This window comes from Hemitrygon akajei, chromosome 7 (genome assembly GCF_048418815.1).
Source record: "Hemitrygon akajei chromosome 7, sHemAka1.3, whole genome shotgun sequence".
NCBI lineage: Eukaryota > Metazoa > Chordata > Chondrichthyes > Myliobatiformes > Dasyatidae > Hemitrygon > Hemitrygon akajei.
In genome coordinates, this window is record NC_133130.1 from 90595358 (window position 1) to 90616536 (window position 21179).

A 21179-nucleotide genomic window follows, 5' to 3' on the forward strand; every position below is an offset into this window, starting at 1 on the left:
GACCCGGTACTCCTGTTACACACCACGGTACAAGGTGCACATAAAGCTTGGATGGTCACATCTAAAACCAGAATGAATTAAACCAGGAGCTCATTAAACGAGTGAATACACACCAGTTTGCAGAGAGTAGAATTAGGGCTCTCTTTCTGAAGAAACATCGCCGTCCGCCCCACTGCTGGCACTGGGGTCATCTTTGCTGCGTGAGGCACTTTTCTCCTTGGTGTATTCCGAGGGCACTTTAGTCCTGGTCTTCTCCTTTCTTTGTTGCTGCTTTTCCAGCTTTGTAAACTGTAAGGACATAAAAAAAGAGAAGTTAAATGTAATTGACCTGTACAGCAACAGATCGGCTGCCCTTCACCATATGCAGTAACCACAGGCCACTTGGATCTTCACACCGAACCCTGCATTCTCCCTGTGCTCCAAGGTGAACCATTAGATCACAGGGACAGTTTATTCAAAGGGCCAGCCCTGCCAGACTTCACTTGTTATTGCACTGACTGGATCGTTTTCCACACTACTTCAGGACAGCAAAGTCTGGGAGCCTAGACATCGGTGTGTATGCATGTATGTATGTATGCATGTATGTATGTATGTATGTATGTATGTATGTATGTATGCATGTATGTATGTATGTATGCGCACGTGTGGCTTGTAGAGTCTCCCTATGACTACATGGGCTTTCTCAGAGTGCTCTGCTTTGCTTCCACGTCTTCATTGGCCGCTGTCACTTATATGCTGCAGAGTGGTGGGATCAGAGTCTTGGGGGGTGGGGGGAATGGGTCCGTGGGAGGATCACGTAGCTGCAGGCCACCATGGACTCAGTGGGACAGAGGGCTGATATCCATGCTGTACGCAGATTGGAAGGAAATGGCGAATGATGCCCACAAGATTTGTTGCCCTGATAGCATTTGCAGTGCAGCGCTTTAATCCAGAATGGAGCACCACAACAGCGAAGCTTTCCAAATCTTACTTATTCCTCCATCAGAAATCATTCCTCCTCCCTTCATAGCGAAGGAACAGATTCACTACTGCACTAAAAAGCAATCTAACCCATAGCCATCTTCACGTTTCTAAAATACTCTTCCAAATCCGATCATCCATTGCCATCGTAAACACGAGGAATTCTGCAGATGCTGGAGATCCAGAGTAGCACACTCAAAATGCTTGAGGAACTCAGCAGGCCAGGCAGCTTCCATGGAAATGAATAAACAGTCATTTTTTTGGGCCGAGATCCTTCTTCAGGACATGAAAGGAAGACAAGTGGGGAGGAGGGAAAGGAGGAGTAGTTAGAAGCCAGATGGGTGAGTAAAGTGAAAGACTGGAGAGTCTTCTGCAGTCCTGAAGAAGGGTCTTGGTCCAAAACGTTGACTGCTTATTCTTTCCATAGACGCTGCCTGACTTGCTGAGTTCCTCCCACATTTTGTTCCTGTCGGTATTTTTTTCCCCTCAGAATCAGTATCTTTGTGTCTCTGGCCAAATTTTACTCTTTTTCTGTTAAGTGCAGACAGAAGAGTTTGTGGAGCAATAATTACTGCAGCAGTGTGGTGTGCCAATGTCACATGGCAGATTGTACTATCCAGCCTTGTACTTTAGTATCCCCATGTGCCAGCCAAGGGGAGCAGCCTTTGCCACAGCAGGGCAGCTCAAATTGGTTCCCGGCCCCACACTCATCAGCTCAAGATATCTAACCATAAAGCAGCCGGAAGTGGATAACAGAGCAACGAGAGAGATAGGTCACCTCGGCTCTGGAGAGAGCAGAAATATCAACAGAGCATCTTCTCAACCAATCAGATTGACTGATTCAGAAATAGAGGCCGGAAGGACTGAACAGGACAGCGAATTAAAAAGGGAGTAAACCCAACATCAAATCAGGCAAGGCAATTAAACGGATGGTGAGGAAAAAAATTGTTTAAAAAAGAAATTGACAGGAGAAGCAATAAAAAGGCAGGTTTAAAATCTCCTAAAACTCATTGGAACCTTAAGCAAGAACTTACTTACAATGTTATTATACTCAACTTGTGACAGTTAATAAATACAGTTATAACAAGTGATTAATGGCTAATATCGATAAGGAGGTACATAGTAGTTAAACTGACACAACACCAGCACATTAGGAGGACCTGACACAAGGGAATGGAATGCTTCAATTTATTATGAGGCACCAATTCCGTGCAAATATTTCATACTTTTGGTGTCTACTTGTTTCATTCCAGGCTCTTGAAACCAGCTCATCACCCAGTAGTGGCCGTGAGCCCAGTCACAGCTGGTCTAGGCACTAAATTCAAACTCTAAAATGTCTCAGATCAATAAATTCATAACATTTAAAGATGAATTTTCACTGAAGTTGCTTTTCTTCTCATCTTTAAAATTCCTTCTGGTTAATTCAGCTGTTTTTCAACTGAACTGATTAAACCAATTCCAGCACAAATAATTTATGACCACAGCTAGCACCGTTCTTCCTTAGCAACTCATTTGTACCAAGATTGAAGAGTATAATCATTACTAGTCCCTTTTATCTATGGGATTTTTTTTTATTTACTTAGACTGGAGACTTTAAAGATTCCTGTTAAATCTGTTGGCCATGTTCTCTGTTCTGCCCAGCTTCTCAATCTGCCCGTGAGCCTGTGGGCCTCATCCTTAGACCCATTACAAGGAATCCTGTTCAGCACTCTCTCCATATCTCACCACAGATGGTACATCACTCCAGTTCCAAATGAACCAATGTGCAATCATTCCGTCTATGATTTACAAAAGGATTTGGAAAACGTTAAGTCAAATTTAGCAAATTGAAAAGGCTGGGTGCAAAGCACTTTGGGGATTTCAGTTCTATGTATTCTTATGCAGAGAGAGTGGGACACATATTGTGATGGTGAAAAATAGATCTGTAAACTTGAAACAGGCAACCGAAAAAATTAGAAGTGGTTCAGTAAAAGTTTGTAAACCAAATATTCGAGATTTGACAACTACCTATAACTTGCTCGCTTAGTACTCCACCCCGATGTCTTAAACTTAGCTTCAATATATATTACACCTTCAAGATAGATTAAATTAGCTTTATTAGGGGACGGTGGGTGGGTGTGGGGGGGGGGGGAGAGGATGGAATAAGAAGCAGGGAGGTGACAGGTGAAAGAGATAAAGGGATGAAGAAGGAGACAGTGGACCATGGAGAAAAGGGGAGGAGGTAGGAACCAGAGGGAGGTGATGGCCAAGGAAGAGAAGGTGTGAGTGGGCAATCAGAATGGAGAACAGTAAAAGAGAGAAAGGGGGAGTAATTACAATACGTGACCCTGATAGACCAGCAGGCAAAGTGTCGCCTCACCTGTTTGGGGTGGTGAATGGTGGTGAGGGAGGAGATGCAATGGCAGGTGTAGCACTTGTGTCACACTTGCACGGATAAGTGCCAGCAGGGAGATTAATGGGGAAAGACAAATGGACAAGGGAGTCACAGGGAGGGTGATCCCTACAGAAAGTGGGGTGGGGGGGGAGGGAGGGAAAGATCCTCCAGGAGATGGCAGAAGTTATGGAGAATGACATGCTGGATACAAAGGCTCATGGGTGGCATTTAAGGAAAAGGGAAAGCCTATCCTTGTTATGACAGCGGGAGGGTGGAATGAGGGCAGATGTGTGGGAAATGGGAGGAGATGCGGGTGACAGCAGCGTCAATGGTGGTTCGTTCTTACCCTCGGCCATTAGGCTCCATAATGAGTCAATGTATAGCCGGGGAAGTGATGACCCCCTCCTGTTAGACCGTTTGAGTTAACTTATCTTTTATTCTTTCTTACTTCTCTTCTAATATTCATATATTTGTCTATCTGTGGATTTGTAATGCCACTGTGACACTGTAATTTCCTTTGGGATCAATAAAGTATCTATATATCTATGTCACATGGATAACACGAGACCATAAGATAGGAGCAGAATTAGGCCATTTGGCCCATTGAGTCTGCTCCACCATTTCACATGGCTGATCCAGTTTTCCTCTCAGCCCCAATCTTTTGCCTTCTCCCCGTATCCCTTCATGCCCTGACAAATCAAGAGTCTATTAACCTCTGAATGATAACATCCAATAGAACAGAAATGAGGCAAACAATTAGTGACCCTTCATCCACTGCAAAATCAGCCAAGAGAAGTAGATGGGGATAACCTTTAAAACACAGCTCGGTAGAAACAACCAGCACAGGATTACATGGTAGTGACCAGTTTGAGTTGAAACTCTTGTGATCTGCATTTAAACATGCACAGCATTCATAATTTGATAAAAGCCACAAAAATGCCCAGAGCAGTAGGGATTCAGATTAAGATTGCAAAAGAAACTCAATGGATAACAGCACATTGTGGATGGTAATGTCAGGGCAGGACAGATACTGAGTGAAGTGCCGCAGATGTTAAAATCGGAGCCACAAATGAATGTTGTGTAATTTTGGGTATTATGACGACCTCAGCTATTGCAAGCTTTACAATTTTCATCGTGCTAAATATACCTACAAATGCTTTCACACTTATGCAAATACTCACAGTCCACAATGAGTTGCTTTTATGTGGGATCAGAGCAATCAGTTCTTTGATGTCAGAATCCATACATTTTATTGCCTTAAGTGACAAGATCATTTGATTGAAGCAAAGAGTTAGATAGATAGATACAATATACAATAGTCCGTTTGCATTAAACCTATTCAGAACTTACAGTTTCCCCATCACAGCACATAAGCAATTCTTAAATGAATCGAGGTGTTTCGCACTTTTGACTCCTCAATGAAGTCCGTCCCACTCAGATCTTCGTGGAAAAGCTCCTGGTATCAATCTTCAATCTGCCAAATGGATTTTTAGTTCTGTTTGCGCTCCTCACTTCTCTCCTGCACCATTACTGTTGGTCGCACCTCCGTAAGGACCAGTTCTGTTGCATTCTATAGCTAAATCTCTCCCATCCAGAGATGAGAATCCACAGCCACTGAGAGGCCGAGAGTCCCCACCTTCAATGACAACAGAAGTCAGCACGTGAGTGCAAAGGACAAGGCTGAAGCACGAGCAATCACCTTTACTAATGCCAAGGATGAAATTCCTCTCCACCTCCTCCATCAACTTGGAAGGCCGCCTTCAATGAATGAGATGCATTCCCACAGAATGGGTACACTTGTCGCAGCAGAGGTTCAAGTTCATTGTTATCTCACTGTACGTACAACCAAATGAAACAACGTCCCACTGCACCACATTGCATACATCTAACATACATCACACACGGCATGTAAAATATTACCATAAATAAGTTAATAATATAATTCAAGTGCGTGTAATGTGCAGCATAGGTAAACAGTTATCAGTACAGTAAACAGCTCGCTGACCTAATGACGATACTTCACTGGTGGCAGGGTATTCATTAGTCTCACAGCCTGAAGGAATAAGCTGTTACCCAGTCTAGCAGTCCTAGTCCTGATGGTCCTGTACCTTCTCCCTGATGGTAGTCGGTCAAAAAGATTGTGGGATGGCTGGTAGGGGTCCTCAACAATGCTTTGTCTGCAACGCTCTGGGTAAATGTCACAAATAATGGGGAGGGAGACTCCAATGGTCCACTCAACAGCCTTTACTGTCCTCTGTAGGGTCTTGCAGTCCGATGCCTTGCAGCTTCCTTACCGCACTATGATGCAGCCCGACAGGGCACTTTCGATGGTGCTCCTGCAGAAAGTTGTTAGAATGGATGGCAGGAACCTTGCATGTCTCCATCTCCTCAGAAAGTGTAGATGCTGCTGTGCCTTCTTGACCAGTGAGGAGGAGTCCAGGTTAGATCGTTCATTACCTACACACCAAGAAACTTTGTACTCTTCACTCTCTCCATGGCAGAGCCACTGATGTGCAATGGAGAGTGGTCGACCTGTGTCCACAGTCACCTCGTTTGTCCAACTGTCAAGCCTCTCTGTGTGCCGACTCATTGGTGTTAATGAGGTCAACCACGGGAGTATCATCAGCGAACTTGATGGTGTGGTTTGGGCTGAATCTGACACGAGTCAGCAGTGGGCAGAGCACACAACCCTGGGGGCACCGGTGTTCAGTGTGATGCTGCCAACTCGGATTGACTGAGGCCTTTCTGTTAGCAAGTCTAAGATCAGTTACCGCGAAGCGTGTTGAGTCCCAATGAGGGCAGTTCACTCACCAGCCTCTGAGGAATGATCATGTTAAAAGCTGAGCTGAAGTCGATGAACAACAGCCTGGTGTATGAAGCATTTGCTTTCTTGCTGGGACAGGGCGGAGTGGAGGACAAGGCTATGGCATCATCAGTGGACCGGTTCGAGCGAGAGGCGAACTGGAAAGGGTTCAAGGTAGCTGGAAGGTGGGATTTTATATGATCCATTACCAACCACTCAAAGAATTTCATGAATGTTGAAGTCAGTGCCACTGGGCTGGAATCATTTAGGCTGAATACGAGCACTCTCTTGGGCACCAGAAGCCTGACAGGACAGTAGACCGTTTCAAAGAGATATTAAAGATGTCTGTTAAGACCCGTTAGTTGGGCTGCACCTCAGCTGCGGCCAGACAGGGTGCCTGTTCCTCAGGAAGAGAAGCATTTTTCCTCAGTGTCACATCACTCAATTGGCAAATCATGCATCAAGGCCAGCCAGCCTTTCAGGAAGAGAGACATCACCATCATTGACACGCGGGGTGGACCTGTAATCGGTTATGGTTTGTATCCATATGCGCCATGTATCGCTGGTGTCACAAAGGCGTCTGGTGATTTTCTGTGAGTACTCACCCTTTACCTTCCTGATGGCACAGGAGAGCGCGGCTCCTGCTGACCTTAGAGTCCGTCCTCTGATTTGAAGGCAGTGTCCCGATCCCCAAGCAATGCACAGACCTCTGCAGCCAGCCATGTTTTCTGGGTTTGCCCTGGCAATGTTGTGTTACTCACGATACTGCCCTCAATGCATTTTCCTTTCTGCATATTGACCAATGTTGATGTGATGATCAGAGGCGGCCATCTCCCTGAATATGCTCCGGTCCGTGCTTCTGAAATAGTCCTGTGGTGCTGAGGTAGTACCTTCTATCCAGGTCCTGATCTCCCTGTGAACTGGTTGACTTGTTTAACTAGTGGTTTGCATGCAGGGAGTAGCAAAATGTGGTGTGAATATCTGAGGAGAGGACAGGGGAGCAGCATTGCAGGCTCCACAAATGGTGGTATAAACCAGGTCTAATAGATTCTCTCCCCGGCTGCGAAGTTGCCGAGGTACTTTTAGCATGCCAGGACTGTTCTTAAGTTGGCATGATTTAATCAGTGGACTGGATGGTGTTCAGGGAGTCATCTTCGAGCCACCACGAGCATACCACAGCTGTCACCAACTTCATTAAAAGCTGTGTGGGTGAGTGTGTCCCTACGAAAATGTTCTGTACATTCCCAAATCAAAAGCCGTGGCCGAACCAGTTGGTTTTTAAGTCTGCTGAGGGCTAGATCTGTGGCATTTAAGTCTGGCAATCCAGGACTCTACCAGAAAACCAGGTTTGACTTGTGGAAGGCTATTTCAAGAGCGAAGAAACAATTTTGGGAGAGGTTGGGAGGTGACATCGGATGCACATCAACTCTGGCCGAGCTTGCAGACCATTAGTTCCTACAAACCGAAAACCACCATCACCGCTACAGTTGAAAGTTCCCACCTGCTTCAAAAGGGCAACAATGATACCAGTGCCCAAGAAGAGCAGCGTGAGCTGCCTCAACGACTATCATCCAGTAGAACTCACATCTACAGTGATGAAATGCTTTGAGAGGCTAGAATCAACTGTCTCAGCGAGGATGTGGACCCACTGCAATTTGCCTATTGCCACAATAGGTCTACAGCAGATGCAATCTCAATGGCTCTCCACGCAGCCGTGGATCACCTCGATAATGCAAATACCTATGTCAGGATTCTGGGGAAGGGTGGGGGGGGGGGGGGTTGCTGGGATGTAAACAGCAACAATCACAATGACGGTGAACTTCCTCAGTCAGGAGAAGGACCTGCACTTTACCATTAAACACACTACCCGCGGTGAGCAGTGGACCATTAATTCCGAGGCGTTCACATACCAATTCTTATTGATGCAGAAACACAGACCTCCTCAGTGGGTCTTGCCAGAGGCCATAACATCTCTGTCCACCCGAAAGGAGATTAGGCCTTCGAGCTGGATGGCCGAGTTTAGAACGGTGTCCTGGAGCCACGTTTCAGACAGGAGCAGTGTGCGGCAGTCCCTCATCCCCCGCTGGTTCAAACGCAAACACAGGCTATCCATTTTATTTTCTAGTGACTGGATGTCAGCCAGAAGAATCATCGGGACTGCGGGCCTGCAGCAAGGACCTGCTTTAATTTTCACTCAAATACCGCCTCGCTTACGGCACTTCTCATCACAGATGATGGCCGCTTCCCCCAGGAGCTACAGCGGGTCCCAGCGCAGAACATGGGACTGCTCCCCGCAGAAGTCCGTAACTGCTCAGCACCTTCACTATTCCGCTCCACCAGCAAGGTAGACTTGCAGAGTTTTGTGTTCTTTCTGATCAGCAGTGTTTCTTAGTCATAGAGAAGATGAACAGGGCAAGAAATTTCACCACTGACTGGAGCCGGTGTGACCACTGAGACTGTGTGCGCCTTAACACAATCTTGTGATAGGTTCCAACTCGTGGCAACAGCCCAGTGGCAGTGCTGAAGGCTCGGTCCCCAACCACTCCAGTGCAGCAACTGCACTGCGAAGTGGTGAAATATACCCCACCCACAGATTCAACCTGCCCCACCACAAATTATGAGGAAAAGGATCATTATCAGTGTGAGGAGGCAGCATTCTGATTCGCCAGTACACATACTAAGTCCTCTCAGATCCATGCCAATCCCGATCTCACTGGGTCAAACAAGACTCAAGCTGAATCCAAGAGACGACAGGGCAGTGGCTCAACTTGGTATCGACAACAGCGTTCAAACTCGAGTGACGCTGAGAAGCACCGCGTGGCATCACGGTGGCCGCAGTCATACCTGGAACAAAGTTGTCAGGCTGAAGAGGTGGTTGTCATCCTGTCATTTCCAGGACATGATCGCAGGGGCCCCTCAGAAACGTCATCAAAGATAGACACTGGTGACTGGATCTGTTCAGGCCCATGTGTGACCCACAGGTAGGGATTTCATCCCAGACCACATGCCACAAGTCAGATCCAGTAAGTGAGGGACTAACATTCATGGCCAACAGGTCCCAGGCAATGAACATCTCCAATCACATGAAGTTGTGGCCCCTCCACAATCAATGTCCTAAGGGACACCATTGATCGGAAACTGAACTGGACCATGACATAATTACCAGATTCTCCAAGGTGACAGCTGAGTTTCTGATGGCCCACTGACTTTCCTCTATTTACCAGGCACAAGTTAGAAGGATCATAAAACATTTTCCCCTTGGCAGTAATGCAACAAGACTGACGTTCAACACCATCAAGAACACAGAAGTCCGAAACGTCCACACCTCCTCCCAAATACAGGTACACCTTAGCTGCAGGAGACACTGCAACAGATCCTCAAACCGCTGTCCCCTTCACCCACAGCAAATTCCCAGGCATACCACTGTTTCCATACTTCCTCAAACCTCCTTTGCTATCACTGGGAAAGCTTCCTAGACTTCCCTGTCTGATGGCAATAGAAAAGCCCCTTCACCACTGCCACTGCAGCATCCGACGAAGATGCAGTCACTACACGCCCCCCCCCCCCCCGACCACCCACCGCCCACCATCACTATCAGCAGGCAGGGGTTCCAGGGAATATCGTTACTGTAATTCTCACACAACCCGAAGTGGTGAATTCTTTCAAATTCTACCATGTCTGTAGTGAGATGCTGAAGATGTTCTATAGGTCAGTTGTGGAGAGCGCCCTCTTCTTTGTGGTGGCGTGTTGGGGAGGAAGCATTAAGAAGAGGGACGCCTCACGTCTTAATAAGCTGGTAAGGAAGGCGGGCTCTGTCGTGGGCAAAGTACTGGAGAGTTTAACATCGGTAGCTGAGCGAAGGGCGCTGAGTAGGCTACGGTCAATTATGGAAAACTCTGAACATCCTCTACATAGCACCATCCAGAGACAGAGAAGCAGTTTCAGCGACAGGTTAATATCGATGCAATGCTCCTCAGACAGGATGAAGAGGTCAATACTCCCCAATGCCATTAGGCTTTACAATTCTACCGCCAGGACTTAAGAACTTTTTAAAAGCTATTATTAATGCTTTTTGAGATAGTGATTTAGATGCATATCATATTTTTTTACTGAGTTAAGTATTGTATGTAATTAGTTTTGCTACAACAAGTGTATGGGACATTGGAAAAATAGTTGAATTTCCCCATGGGGATGAATAAAGTATCTATCTATCTATCTATCTATCTATTAGGTAATGCACACAGGATAAACTCACCCACACTTTAACACAATTAAACAAATATAATAATCTCTGTTCTCTGAACATGGAATAGTGCACCAGCGCCACAGGACGCAAGATGAAGCGAACTGCAGTTTGGAACATCTACTGAGAGCTCAAATCCAATATGGTTCACCAGCACAACCTGAACAGCAGAACGCATCGGGTCCTAACAGCCTTATTCTGTTTGAATATCAGGTGTGAACTCTGTGGTTGGTTGTTTTCCTTTAAATGGGATTTTTTCCCTCAACTGTATAATCCACTGGCAGAGAATGAGAGGCAAAATTGAACGAGTGTGTGGGTTGATTTTGACCTCAGCTTTTAATTTTGTTGCAGCATTGTTTCAACTTTATCATGAAAGAAAAGTTTGCATTTATATACATCCTTTTGCATCCCTCTTGGTGTAGAGGGTGCCAATGCACTTTGTAATCAATTAAGTATTTTTGAAATGCTGTACTGCAAAAGCTAATTAGAGCAGAGCAGGGTTTCATGAATAGCACTGGGATAGTGACTAAATAATTGATTCATTCTGATGTGCCTGGCTCCATATATAAACTAGGGAACTGGGGTTAATTCCCTTGCCTTCCATTTTAATATTCACCTGAGTGAGAAGATTGATTAAAAGTCTCATTTGAAAGATGGCACTGTCAGTAATGTACTGGAGTAACAGCACAGATTTTTCTTCTTTAGAGCAGGACTTGAATCCCCAACATTTTAACTTAGAGCTGAGAGTAGAGCACACTAAGCCATAATTGGCACTCAGTCATGAGCAAGATAGAATCGATATGAATGGTAGAAAACACTACATGGTGACTGATGTCAATACCCAATGCCGGAAGAGAGAAAAGAGTTGGCCACCACTGAATTTAACTAGTACTCTGCTCTCTTTGTGAATAGCTTAATGATGCCCCACAAAATCGTGAGCTTATTACCAACAGCAAGTAATTGCACACGTCGAATCCAAATGCAGTTTTCAAGCTATCAAAGACACAAGTAGGAAATAATCTCGTTGTGGTCCATATGGCGACACAGACAGCAAAACAAAGTACTGAGAGTCCATCCTGCCCTCTCTCCAGCTCCTAGACAAGAACTGCCAGAAACCAGCAGTGCATGATCATCATTACTCCAGTGTAATTTGTTTTTTATATACTGTACGCCTCTTGGGCCTGAAAGGTTTCCAAGGTAACACAGTGATTCCCCTACTGGAGGAGGTCTGGTGGATCTTACACTAGGAGAGGAAGATCATTGCAGTGTGCAACAACAACTTGGCGGCCGTCATAACATGTCTGAAGGTGAGCACAATCATTGCGACTCAGCCTCGAAAAAAAGCAGACAAATGCTACAGAAATGGCAAGGTTGCTGCCTGATGTGTCGCAAGATCTGGAGAGGCACAATAAGCAATTCCACTTCACCTTCAACTGGATGGGAGAGATTTACTGTAACAGACAAAATAACTCCCCATGTACCACAAGAAACATAACTTAAAACAATCTCCCACTTGAAGATGAGCAGATCATTTTTCTTCAGTGTTTTGTGTCTCTGAAGCAGGGGTCCCCAACCTTTTCTATGCCATGGACCCTTATCATTAATGGAGTGGGTCCATAGGCCCCAAGTTGGGAACGCCCCACTCTATAATGGGAAATAAAAACCTTGGAATGTAACAGCATTCCCATTTCTGTAAAGTGATTTTTTAAATGTATATTTCAACACTCTACATCATATCATTAAGGTTTTAAATATGAAATGGCCCAACAAACTACAATGCTACACATACTCACCAATCATTCAATTCTTTGCAGATGTACGTACCATCAAAAATAAAAAGGAGAATGCTAGAAATTCTCATTGAAAGCAACAACATCAGAGAAGCCGTTTTCTGGTGAAAGGTCCTCGACCTGATATGCAAACTCAGTTCCTTGTTCTGCCTTTGACTGCATCCAGCCTTTTCTGTCTTTATTTCAGATTTCCAGCAGCTGCAGTAGTTTGCAGCCTGTCATCTTCAGGCTTGGTGTCATAAACCTCAGGCCAGAGCTTCCGAATGAACCACGTGTGGGATGAGCTCCAAATTCCTGAGCAGCAGACTCCCATCCTGTCCATACTGAGCCTCCTTTGGATATTCTTCATGGAATTTCAATTGCTCAGTGTCCCACTAGTATCTTGTCATTCAATAGAGCCCAGTCACTCGGAAGCCTGAAGCCGCACATCACCAATTTCAAGAATAATTACTACCCTTCAAGCATCCAGTTCTTGAAGCAAGCTGCACAACCTCGATCACTATCTTGGTACAGCAACAATATGACCACTTTGCATTACAAAGGTCTTTACATTGTTCTAATTTTGTTCTGTCTTAATAATTTTGTACAATTTATGTTCTTAATTGATGCTTTTTCCATGAATGTTGTGTATCTGGTGCTATACAAGGCTTCTGCAATTAAGTTTTTCCATTTCACCTGTACGTATAACAGTAAAAGCCCGCTGGCGGTGTGGTGGCATCTGGACTGGACTTTGAGGCGAGAGATCCAGCCGGCTCTTTGCATGCTTCCCATCTGTGCTGGGTTGAGCATTGAGCTTGCGACTCAGCCTCGAAAAAAAGCAGACAAATGCTACAGAAATGGCAAGGTTGCCGCAAGATCTGGAGAGGCACAATAACAATATGACAGTAAACACAACTTTAACAGTAGACTCACTCGTGTACATTCAGTCTCTCATTTTACTGAGCTTTTTTTTTGAATAATTAGATCCTACACTGTCCTTGGAATTTCAGTTGCTTAGTTTAGTCTGTTGTTGGTTTACAATGCCCAGTCCCTGGGAGTTGTGATCATTACATTAACTTATGGATCGACTCAGTCCGCCTGAACCTCGATCAGACTCTGGTCACAAACAGGCTTTGAAACAGTGAACTGACCTCATCAACGAATGAGGAATCCTTTCTTCAGAGCACAGGTGCCCCCAGAGCTTTATGTAAATTGGACCCAGAATACAATGTCTATAACTGGCTGAACCACACCTCCCAGAAAGTTGCTGAATTTACAATAAATTAACGCAGACGTGTGCTCCACCATCGCCTAAGCAGCAGGGAGAGCCCTGTGTAGATGCGCGGCTGCTTTAAAGAAGTATTTAAGAGTGTTATAATCGAGCATTATTTTCAAAAGCTTGAAAATACACATCATGAGGCTTAAGGACACCTTCTGTAAGTCTGTTGAATGGACATCTCTGAGGCAAGGAAGATGAGGTGTAGGTGCTGCAGATGCAGGAGAAGGTGCCATGAGATGGGCACCAAGTGCTGACGGAGAAAATCCTCTCCTCATTTCCTTGCAATGTTGGAAGGACAGTGGAAGGAAGTCAAAAGGGGTGTGGGATGTGGGTGAGATGAGGGTGGCATCACAGTGAAGGAAGCAGGAACTTCAGGGAAATCATGCAAGTTTCGGTTTCTACAGGAGCTGCTTGATCTGCTCAGCATTTGCAACGTTCCCTGGTTTATTTCAAATTTCCAACATCAGCTTGTCTATTGCATCACGTCCATCACTGGTTTTGTTTCTTCTCCTTCAATTCACTTTTCACCTGATATCTATACTTACTACATAATAAAAGGTGAATTAAAAGCATCTTCTTGAGCTGTTACCACAATCGCATGATAGCGCCAGCGATCACTGATCGAGATATGATTCCTCCTGCTGTCTCTGAGGAGCTTGTACGTTATCCCTGCGACCATGTGGATTTCCTCCGGGTGCTCTGGTTTCCTCCCACATTCCAAAAGCGTACAGCTTCGGGCTAAGTAAATCGTGGGCATACTACGTTGGTGCTGGAAACGTGGCAACACTTACAGACTGACCCAGCACAATCCTCGGACTGTGATGGTCATCGACACAAACGGGGCATTTCATTGTATGTTTCAATGTACATGTCATAAAGAAAGCTAACCTTTAATCCTTTCTGAATCTGGATTTGTCCAGTGAGAATACTTTGTTCTGTTGCAATACGGCTCACAACCCTAGCACTCCAGCGAACATTGCTCTTTTCCGCTGCAATTAAGTCACTGGGTCTTTGACAAATAATTATTGTCACTTAATGACAATGTCTTTTTTAAACGATTAATTCAGATCAGTAGATCATTGAGTTCAAAGTTCAGAGTAAATCTATTGTCAAAGTACAGATATGTCACTATATACAACACTATATACGTTTTCTTGCGGGCAATCACAGTAAATACAAGAAACAGTAGAATCAATGAAGGGCTACACTTACAGTATGGACAACAACTGATGTGCAAAAAACAACAAACTGTGCAAATACAAAAAAAAGAGAATTAGATAGCTAGATAGATAGATAAGCAAGCAGGCAATACATTTTGAGAAGATGAGATGAAGAGTGAGTGAGTCCATAGGCTCTGAGAGGAGTTCAGTGATGGGGCGAGTGAAGCTGAGTGAAGCTATTCCCTTTGCTTCAAGAGCCTGAAGGTTGAGGGGTAATAATTGTTCCTGAACCAGGTCACGTGGGTCCTGAGGCTCCTGCACCTCCTTCCTGATGGCAGCATGGTGTGGAAGGAAGAGGTCCTTGATGATGGATACTGCTTTCTTACGACTGCGCTCTGTATAGATGCACTCACTGTGGGGGGGGGGAGGGAGGCTTTACCCACAGTGGACTGGGCCGTATCCACTACTTTTTGTAGGATTTTCCGTAAAAGGGCATTGGTGTTTCCATACCAGGTCAAAATACAACCATTCAACACACTCTCCACCACACATCTATAGAAGTTTTTTTAAAGTTTTAGATGGCCTGCCAAATCCTTGCAAACATCTAAGAAAGTAGAGGCACTGCCATACACTTTTCGTAATGGTACTTACATGCTGGACATCCCCTTAAGTAAGAGGTTATTGTTGTGGCGTCAGTCAGCCAGATATGATATGGCCAGTGACCGTGGTGCCGTCGCCAAACTTAAATAAAGCATTGAAGCTGTCCTTAACCTCACAGTCATAAGTATAAAGCGAGTAAAACAGGGGGCTAAGCACACAGCCTCGTGGTACATCCACACTGAGTGAGACTGTTATTGTTGCCAATCTGAACTGACCAGTGGAAAGGCAGCAGGAAGAGGAACTCATAGTGATATTAAACAACAACAAATATAACCTTTCTCCCCAGCAAGTGCACTGAGGCAGAGATCAGCTACGTCCACTCCACCCAGAAATAAACCAAACTCCTTTCTATTGAATCCATCTACAATTCCCAGTACTGGAGGAAGGTAGCCAACCTCACCAAGGGCCCCTCCCACTCCAGTCATTCTCTCTTCACCCCTCTCCCATTGGGCAGGACACACAAAAACATAAAGTACACATCACCAGCCTGAAGGATAGCGTTTTATTCCACTCATCAGCCTCTTGAACAAACTCCATCTACGCTAAAGATGAACTCGTGATGTCTAAATCTATCTCAGCATGACCCTCTGTAGCTTCAATACTACATTCTGCATTATTTTCTTTTTACTACATTGATGTACTTGCTTAGCACATGATCTACATTAATGGCATGTAAAACAAAAGATTCTCACAGCTCCTCACAGTTATGACAATAATAAACCACTTCCGATACCTCTTCATAATTATACGAAAGAGATTCTACAGTTGCCTGAAATCTGGAGCAAAACACACAGAATGCTGGAGGAACTCACCAGTCTCAACAGCATCAATAGAGGGGAATGAACAGTCAAAGGCCCAAGACCCATCATCAGTCCTGAAGTAACATTAGTGGTAGGGCAATACCATGGCGGTAGGAGAAAAGTAAATGATTTATAGATCTGAATAATACACTTTCTCCTTCTCCCATAGTACTGCCTGACCACTAACGTTACAAATCTTTGCTGAAATTCAAACAGAACATTCTCCTCTCCAGACGTGTGAATGCAAGAAGTAGATTTACTTGCAAAAGTTTTTTTTTTGCACTATTTGGTAATATAGCTTCTGGCCACAATGTACAAGTCATTAAGTTAAGCTGAAGTGTACTGTCATTGCTGAGGACAACGATATTGTAGGGTTACTCTATTCAGTGCCAAACAGCGCAAAAATGCAACGCCTAAATTTAAAATAATGTCCAAGTCATTCATAGTGACACCTAAGTTACAACTCAATTAAAAGCAAGCTCTTAAAGGGGACATTGTTCAGTTGCATGACAGCCCTGGGGAATCAGCTGTTTTTCAGTCCGGATGTCCATACAGAGATTTTTCTGTGTCTCCTGCTGGATGGCAGGAGATCAAACAGGTGATTACTGGTGTGGGACGTGTCTATCACGATTCTGCAAGCCCACTATAGACATTGTGACTCGCAGATGGTTTCTATATCTGCTAGTTGTGTCCCTGTGATGTTCTGTGCCACCCTAGTGTGACCCACTCCTATTCTTGACAAGGCCAGAGTTAACAGCACACACTACTTCCAAATCATAGCTCCCGATTAGAGTAAGCAACATGGCGGTGACAGTGGCAATGCAGTCAATTAGATCTGTCCAAGTGTACATGTGGAAATGGGTGCAAAGGAATATATTTCTGTTGTGTCTTTCAAACAGTCAATGTTTTGGGCTGAGATCCTTCATCAGGACTGGAAAGGAAGGGAGAAGAAGCCAGAATAAGATGGGGGGGGGGGGGGGGAGGGAAAGGAGAACAAGCTGGCAAGTGACAGGTGAAGCCAGGTGAGGGGGAAGATGGGTGGGTGGGCGAGGAAGGGGATGTGGTGAGAAGCTGGGAGGTGATAGGAGGAGAAAGGGTTGAAGAAAAGGAATCTGTTAGAAGGGGAGAGTGGGCCATGGGAGAAAGGAGGCACATCAGAAGGTGGTGATAGTCAGGCGAGGGGTAAGAAGGGAGCCAGAGTGAGGAATGAAAAACAAAAGGGAAGAGGAAGGGGTGAAAAATTGCTGGAAGTTACAGACCTACATACTACTGTTTATTAAATATATGAATGAGGGATAAATGCTGATCGTTGCACTGATCACAATATAACGGAATTCTATACTCTGAATTGGAGAATGATGACTGAAGCTGGAGCGTGTGTTGAATAATGCTCTGAGGGATGAGTTAGCTGAGGTTGAATGAGAAATTAAAAGATTCACTGGTAGATAAGAAAAGGTTTTCTGATTCTGCCGAGTTCTGTTCAAATGAACTCTATTCGAGTGAATCTGCAGATGCTGGAAATAAATAAATAAAAACACAAAATGCTGGCAGAACTCAGCAGGCCAGACAGCATCTATGGGAGGAGGTAGTGACGATGTCTCGGGCCGAAACCCTTCATCAGGAGGTTCATCAGAGTATAGAATTCTGTTATATTGTGATCAGTGTAATGATCAGCATTTATCCCTCATTCATATATTAAATAAACAGTAGTATGTAGGTCTGTAACTTTCAGCAATTTTTCACCCCTTCCTCTTCCCTTTTGTTTTTCATTCCTCACTCTGACTCCCTTCTTACCCCTCGCCTGACTATCACCACCTTCTGATGTGCCTCCTTTCTCCCATAGCCCACTCTCCCCTTCTAACACTCCTGATGAAGGGTTTCGGCCTGAAAGGTCGTCACTACCTCCTCCCATAGATGCTGTCTGGCCTGCTGAGTTCTGCCAGCATTTTGTGTTTTTATTCTGTTCAAATGTCATCAATCTGAAACATCAGCTTTTTCCCACTCCACAGATGTTGTCTGACCATTAAGACATAGGAGTTGAATTGGGCCATTCGCCCACCGAGTCTGCTCAGCTATTCAGTCATATGACCTGCTGAGTTTACCCCACAAGTTTTGCTTTCATTCCTGGAAAAAATGGATTAATATTTCTTCTTTCATTACTTTCTTTACTCAGTTACTCATCTGCATTCCTGCTCATTAATGCAAATATCAAATGGCAGCAACTCAATGCATAAAAGCATGGAGACATGATCAGTTGTTGTTCCAACCAAACATCAGAATGGGAAAAATGTGATCTCGGTGACTTTGACTGCAGAGTGATTGTTAGTGCCAGACAGGTTGTTTGAATATTTCAGAAACTGCTGATCTCCTGGGATCTACAGAGAAGAGTGCAAAATACAAAAAAAAAATCCAGTGAGTGGCAGTTCTGTGGGCAACAATGCCTTGAGAGAAGTCAGAGTAAAATGGCTAGACTGGTTCGAGCTGACAGGAAAGTTCAAAGCAAACTAATTCTCAAAGAACATATATGTCGCCATATACTACCCCGAGATTCATTTCCTTGCAGGCATTCACACTAATCACAGATACAAAAAAAAAAGCAATAAATGTCAAGAACATGAAATGGAGAATCAGAGAAAGTGAGTCCCCAAGTTCTGGGAACAGTTCGGGTGACTGAACCCCACTGGTTCAAGAGCTTAAAGCTTGCAGGGTCATTACTGTTCCTGAACTTGGTGGTGTGGGCCCTGAGACTTCTGTACCTTCTTCCTGATGGCAGCAGTGAGAAGAAAACATGGAAAGTGATAGTAACTCAATTAACCACGTTACAACAGCGGTGTTCAGAACGTTGAACCCTGAAGGAGATGGGTTACAGCAGAAGACAACCACGAATGTACACTCTGTCACCATTTTATAGGTACAGGAGCAACCTAATGAAGAGGACACAGTGTATTTTTCTAACACTCAATGGACCAACCATACTTTTATTTTCATTTCCATTATTGGCATATTTCGTCTTTGTCCTGGACGTTACAGTAAACAGAATAGCAAGAGCATCCCAATGCTCAAGGCAAGCAAGCCCCTGTTGCAGAATCATTTGTAAATGTGGAAAGAACCAGCAATCCACTCGAAAGTGGATTAATAACAGCCTGGATGACAACTCCCAATATCTAGCTCCTAAAATTATGATCTAAGTGCCATTGGCTTGATAGCGTTGTGATCTAGGTGTCAAAAGCCACTATTAAATTCTCTTTCTACCAAACTGTTGGCCACCACAGCACAAATGACAACACTCTACAAGAGTCCAAAGAGGTTTGCAAATGGAATCCAGTGGCAATAGATTTACCGTGCAATCCAGCCCACCATGGTTTTGTTCTCAGTCAGCCTGCGTTCCGGCAACAGACATCAAAGTTCGGGCTGCTGATTTCTGATTACAAAGTGCTTTGAGGAAAGTATTTGGGGAAGTGAGTGCAGAAATCACGGAAAGTGCATGCTACACAAAAGACTTTTTAGCATGCTCGTGGCAGATGTGTCACTCCCTGAGAATTCACTCGTCTGTAACAAGTCTTTGATAAGCAGAGCATGCTAAAAGTCAACCTGAACGGTTTAGTAACAAGAATTCATTATGCATTCTCTACATAAAAGCAAGCCAGAAATATAATTCCCTCACACATACATACAAGTACCTGACAGCTCCTCTCTCAGCAACCTCCTTTGTCAGAATTATTCCAGAAGTTTCTGCAGTGATGCCGGATCATTTATTGCTACTTTTAATCGGCTGTTTATTTAGGTCAATGACACAATGATTTTGACCTTATCAACATAGTTTTAGAAACAACATGACTAAGGCTGTTTCAGAATTTATTAATTAAAATGTGCATCCAGCAGAGATAATCGTTCCATGAGTTGTGGCTGAGGGATTGGTGGCAAACTTTGAACAGAGTACAGAAAATACTGTTATATTTACCAACTTCTAAACTTTTTTTTAAAGTTTATTTATATTTCTGATTAATAATGGGGAAGCCATTGAATCCAAGTCCAAGCTAGCTCTCCGAGCAATCCCATTCCCTCACTTATTTCCCTATACTCTCTTTCGTTTTCCTATCACGTACCTACACCAGGGGTATTTTCCAGTAACCAGTTAACCTACCAACAGATTTCTGGGGTGCAGGAGGAAACTGGAGCACGAGGGAGACAGCAAACTGCAGACAAGACAGAACTGGAGATGAGCATCAAATCTGTGTTGCTGGAACACTAGACTGCCACTTCGGTTCAGCACCTGCCACAATCAGCGTATAATCAGCTTCGAATGACATTACCAATTCAGCATTTTCACATAGATACAGGAAGCAAGTCCAAACTACGGGTCAAAGACAGTGGGAGAAAATGAGGTCAATTAAAAGAGGACAACTTAATTGATCAAGGAATTTCAACTGTGAATTGCAGCAAACATCAGGTTACAGAGTTGCTACTACTACAGGCAGGGGTTTGGGAACATCACATTCTTCATTCCCAGATGAACCATGATTTGTTGAACTGTTCTTGGTAATGAGAGAAATAGGTGCATTCTGGTAGTTTGTACCAGTGGTACCAGTTACAACCGAAGTACAATGTTTGATTACTTACACAAACATTTCTCCCATCCCTAACTTCCCCACAAATCCCTCCTCCACCTTCCATTCAGCCTACTATCCTTCTCGCCCCCAACACTACAAAATAAGATGCATGGGCTTCCTGCACATCTGTACAAATCGCAGCGTTCTCACCTGGCTGGACATTCTAATGTCACAGTGACAGCCACAAGGAAGGTATGCCAGTGACTTCACTTTCTTGGCGCGTTGAGGTTTGGCTTGTCACTGAACACTCTCAACAAACTTCGACAGATATGATGTTGAAAGTAACCCGACTGGTCTGGTACAGCATCTCGAATGCACAGGAGCACAAGCAATTAGAGAACAGCGGATTCTGCGCAGTACATCACAGCTCATCCCCACCCCCACCCCAGTGGTAGTGTCTGCAGGAGAAACTGCCCCAAGAAGACAACGTTCATCAGAGATCCTGACCACCAAGGTCATTCCATCTTCTCTCAGCTACCAACAGGCAGGAACTACAGGCATCTGAAATCTCTAACCAACGG

General features: G+C 44.5%; 1 protein-coding gene across 2 annotated transcripts in view; it reads right to left on the reverse strand.

Moving 5' to 3' along the window:
- Window positions 1-21179, reverse strand: part of dtd1 (D-aminoacyl-tRNA deacylase 1) — a 170320-nt gene that overhangs the window by 35692 nt on the left and 113449 nt on the right. For both annotated transcript variants that reach the window (XM_073051406.1, XM_073051407.1), the window contains exon 5: window positions 114-288. In XM_073051406.1, coding sequence (XP_072907507.1) covers window positions 114-288 — 175 coding nt within the window. The remainder of the gene's footprint in view (window positions 1-113; window positions 289-21179) is intronic.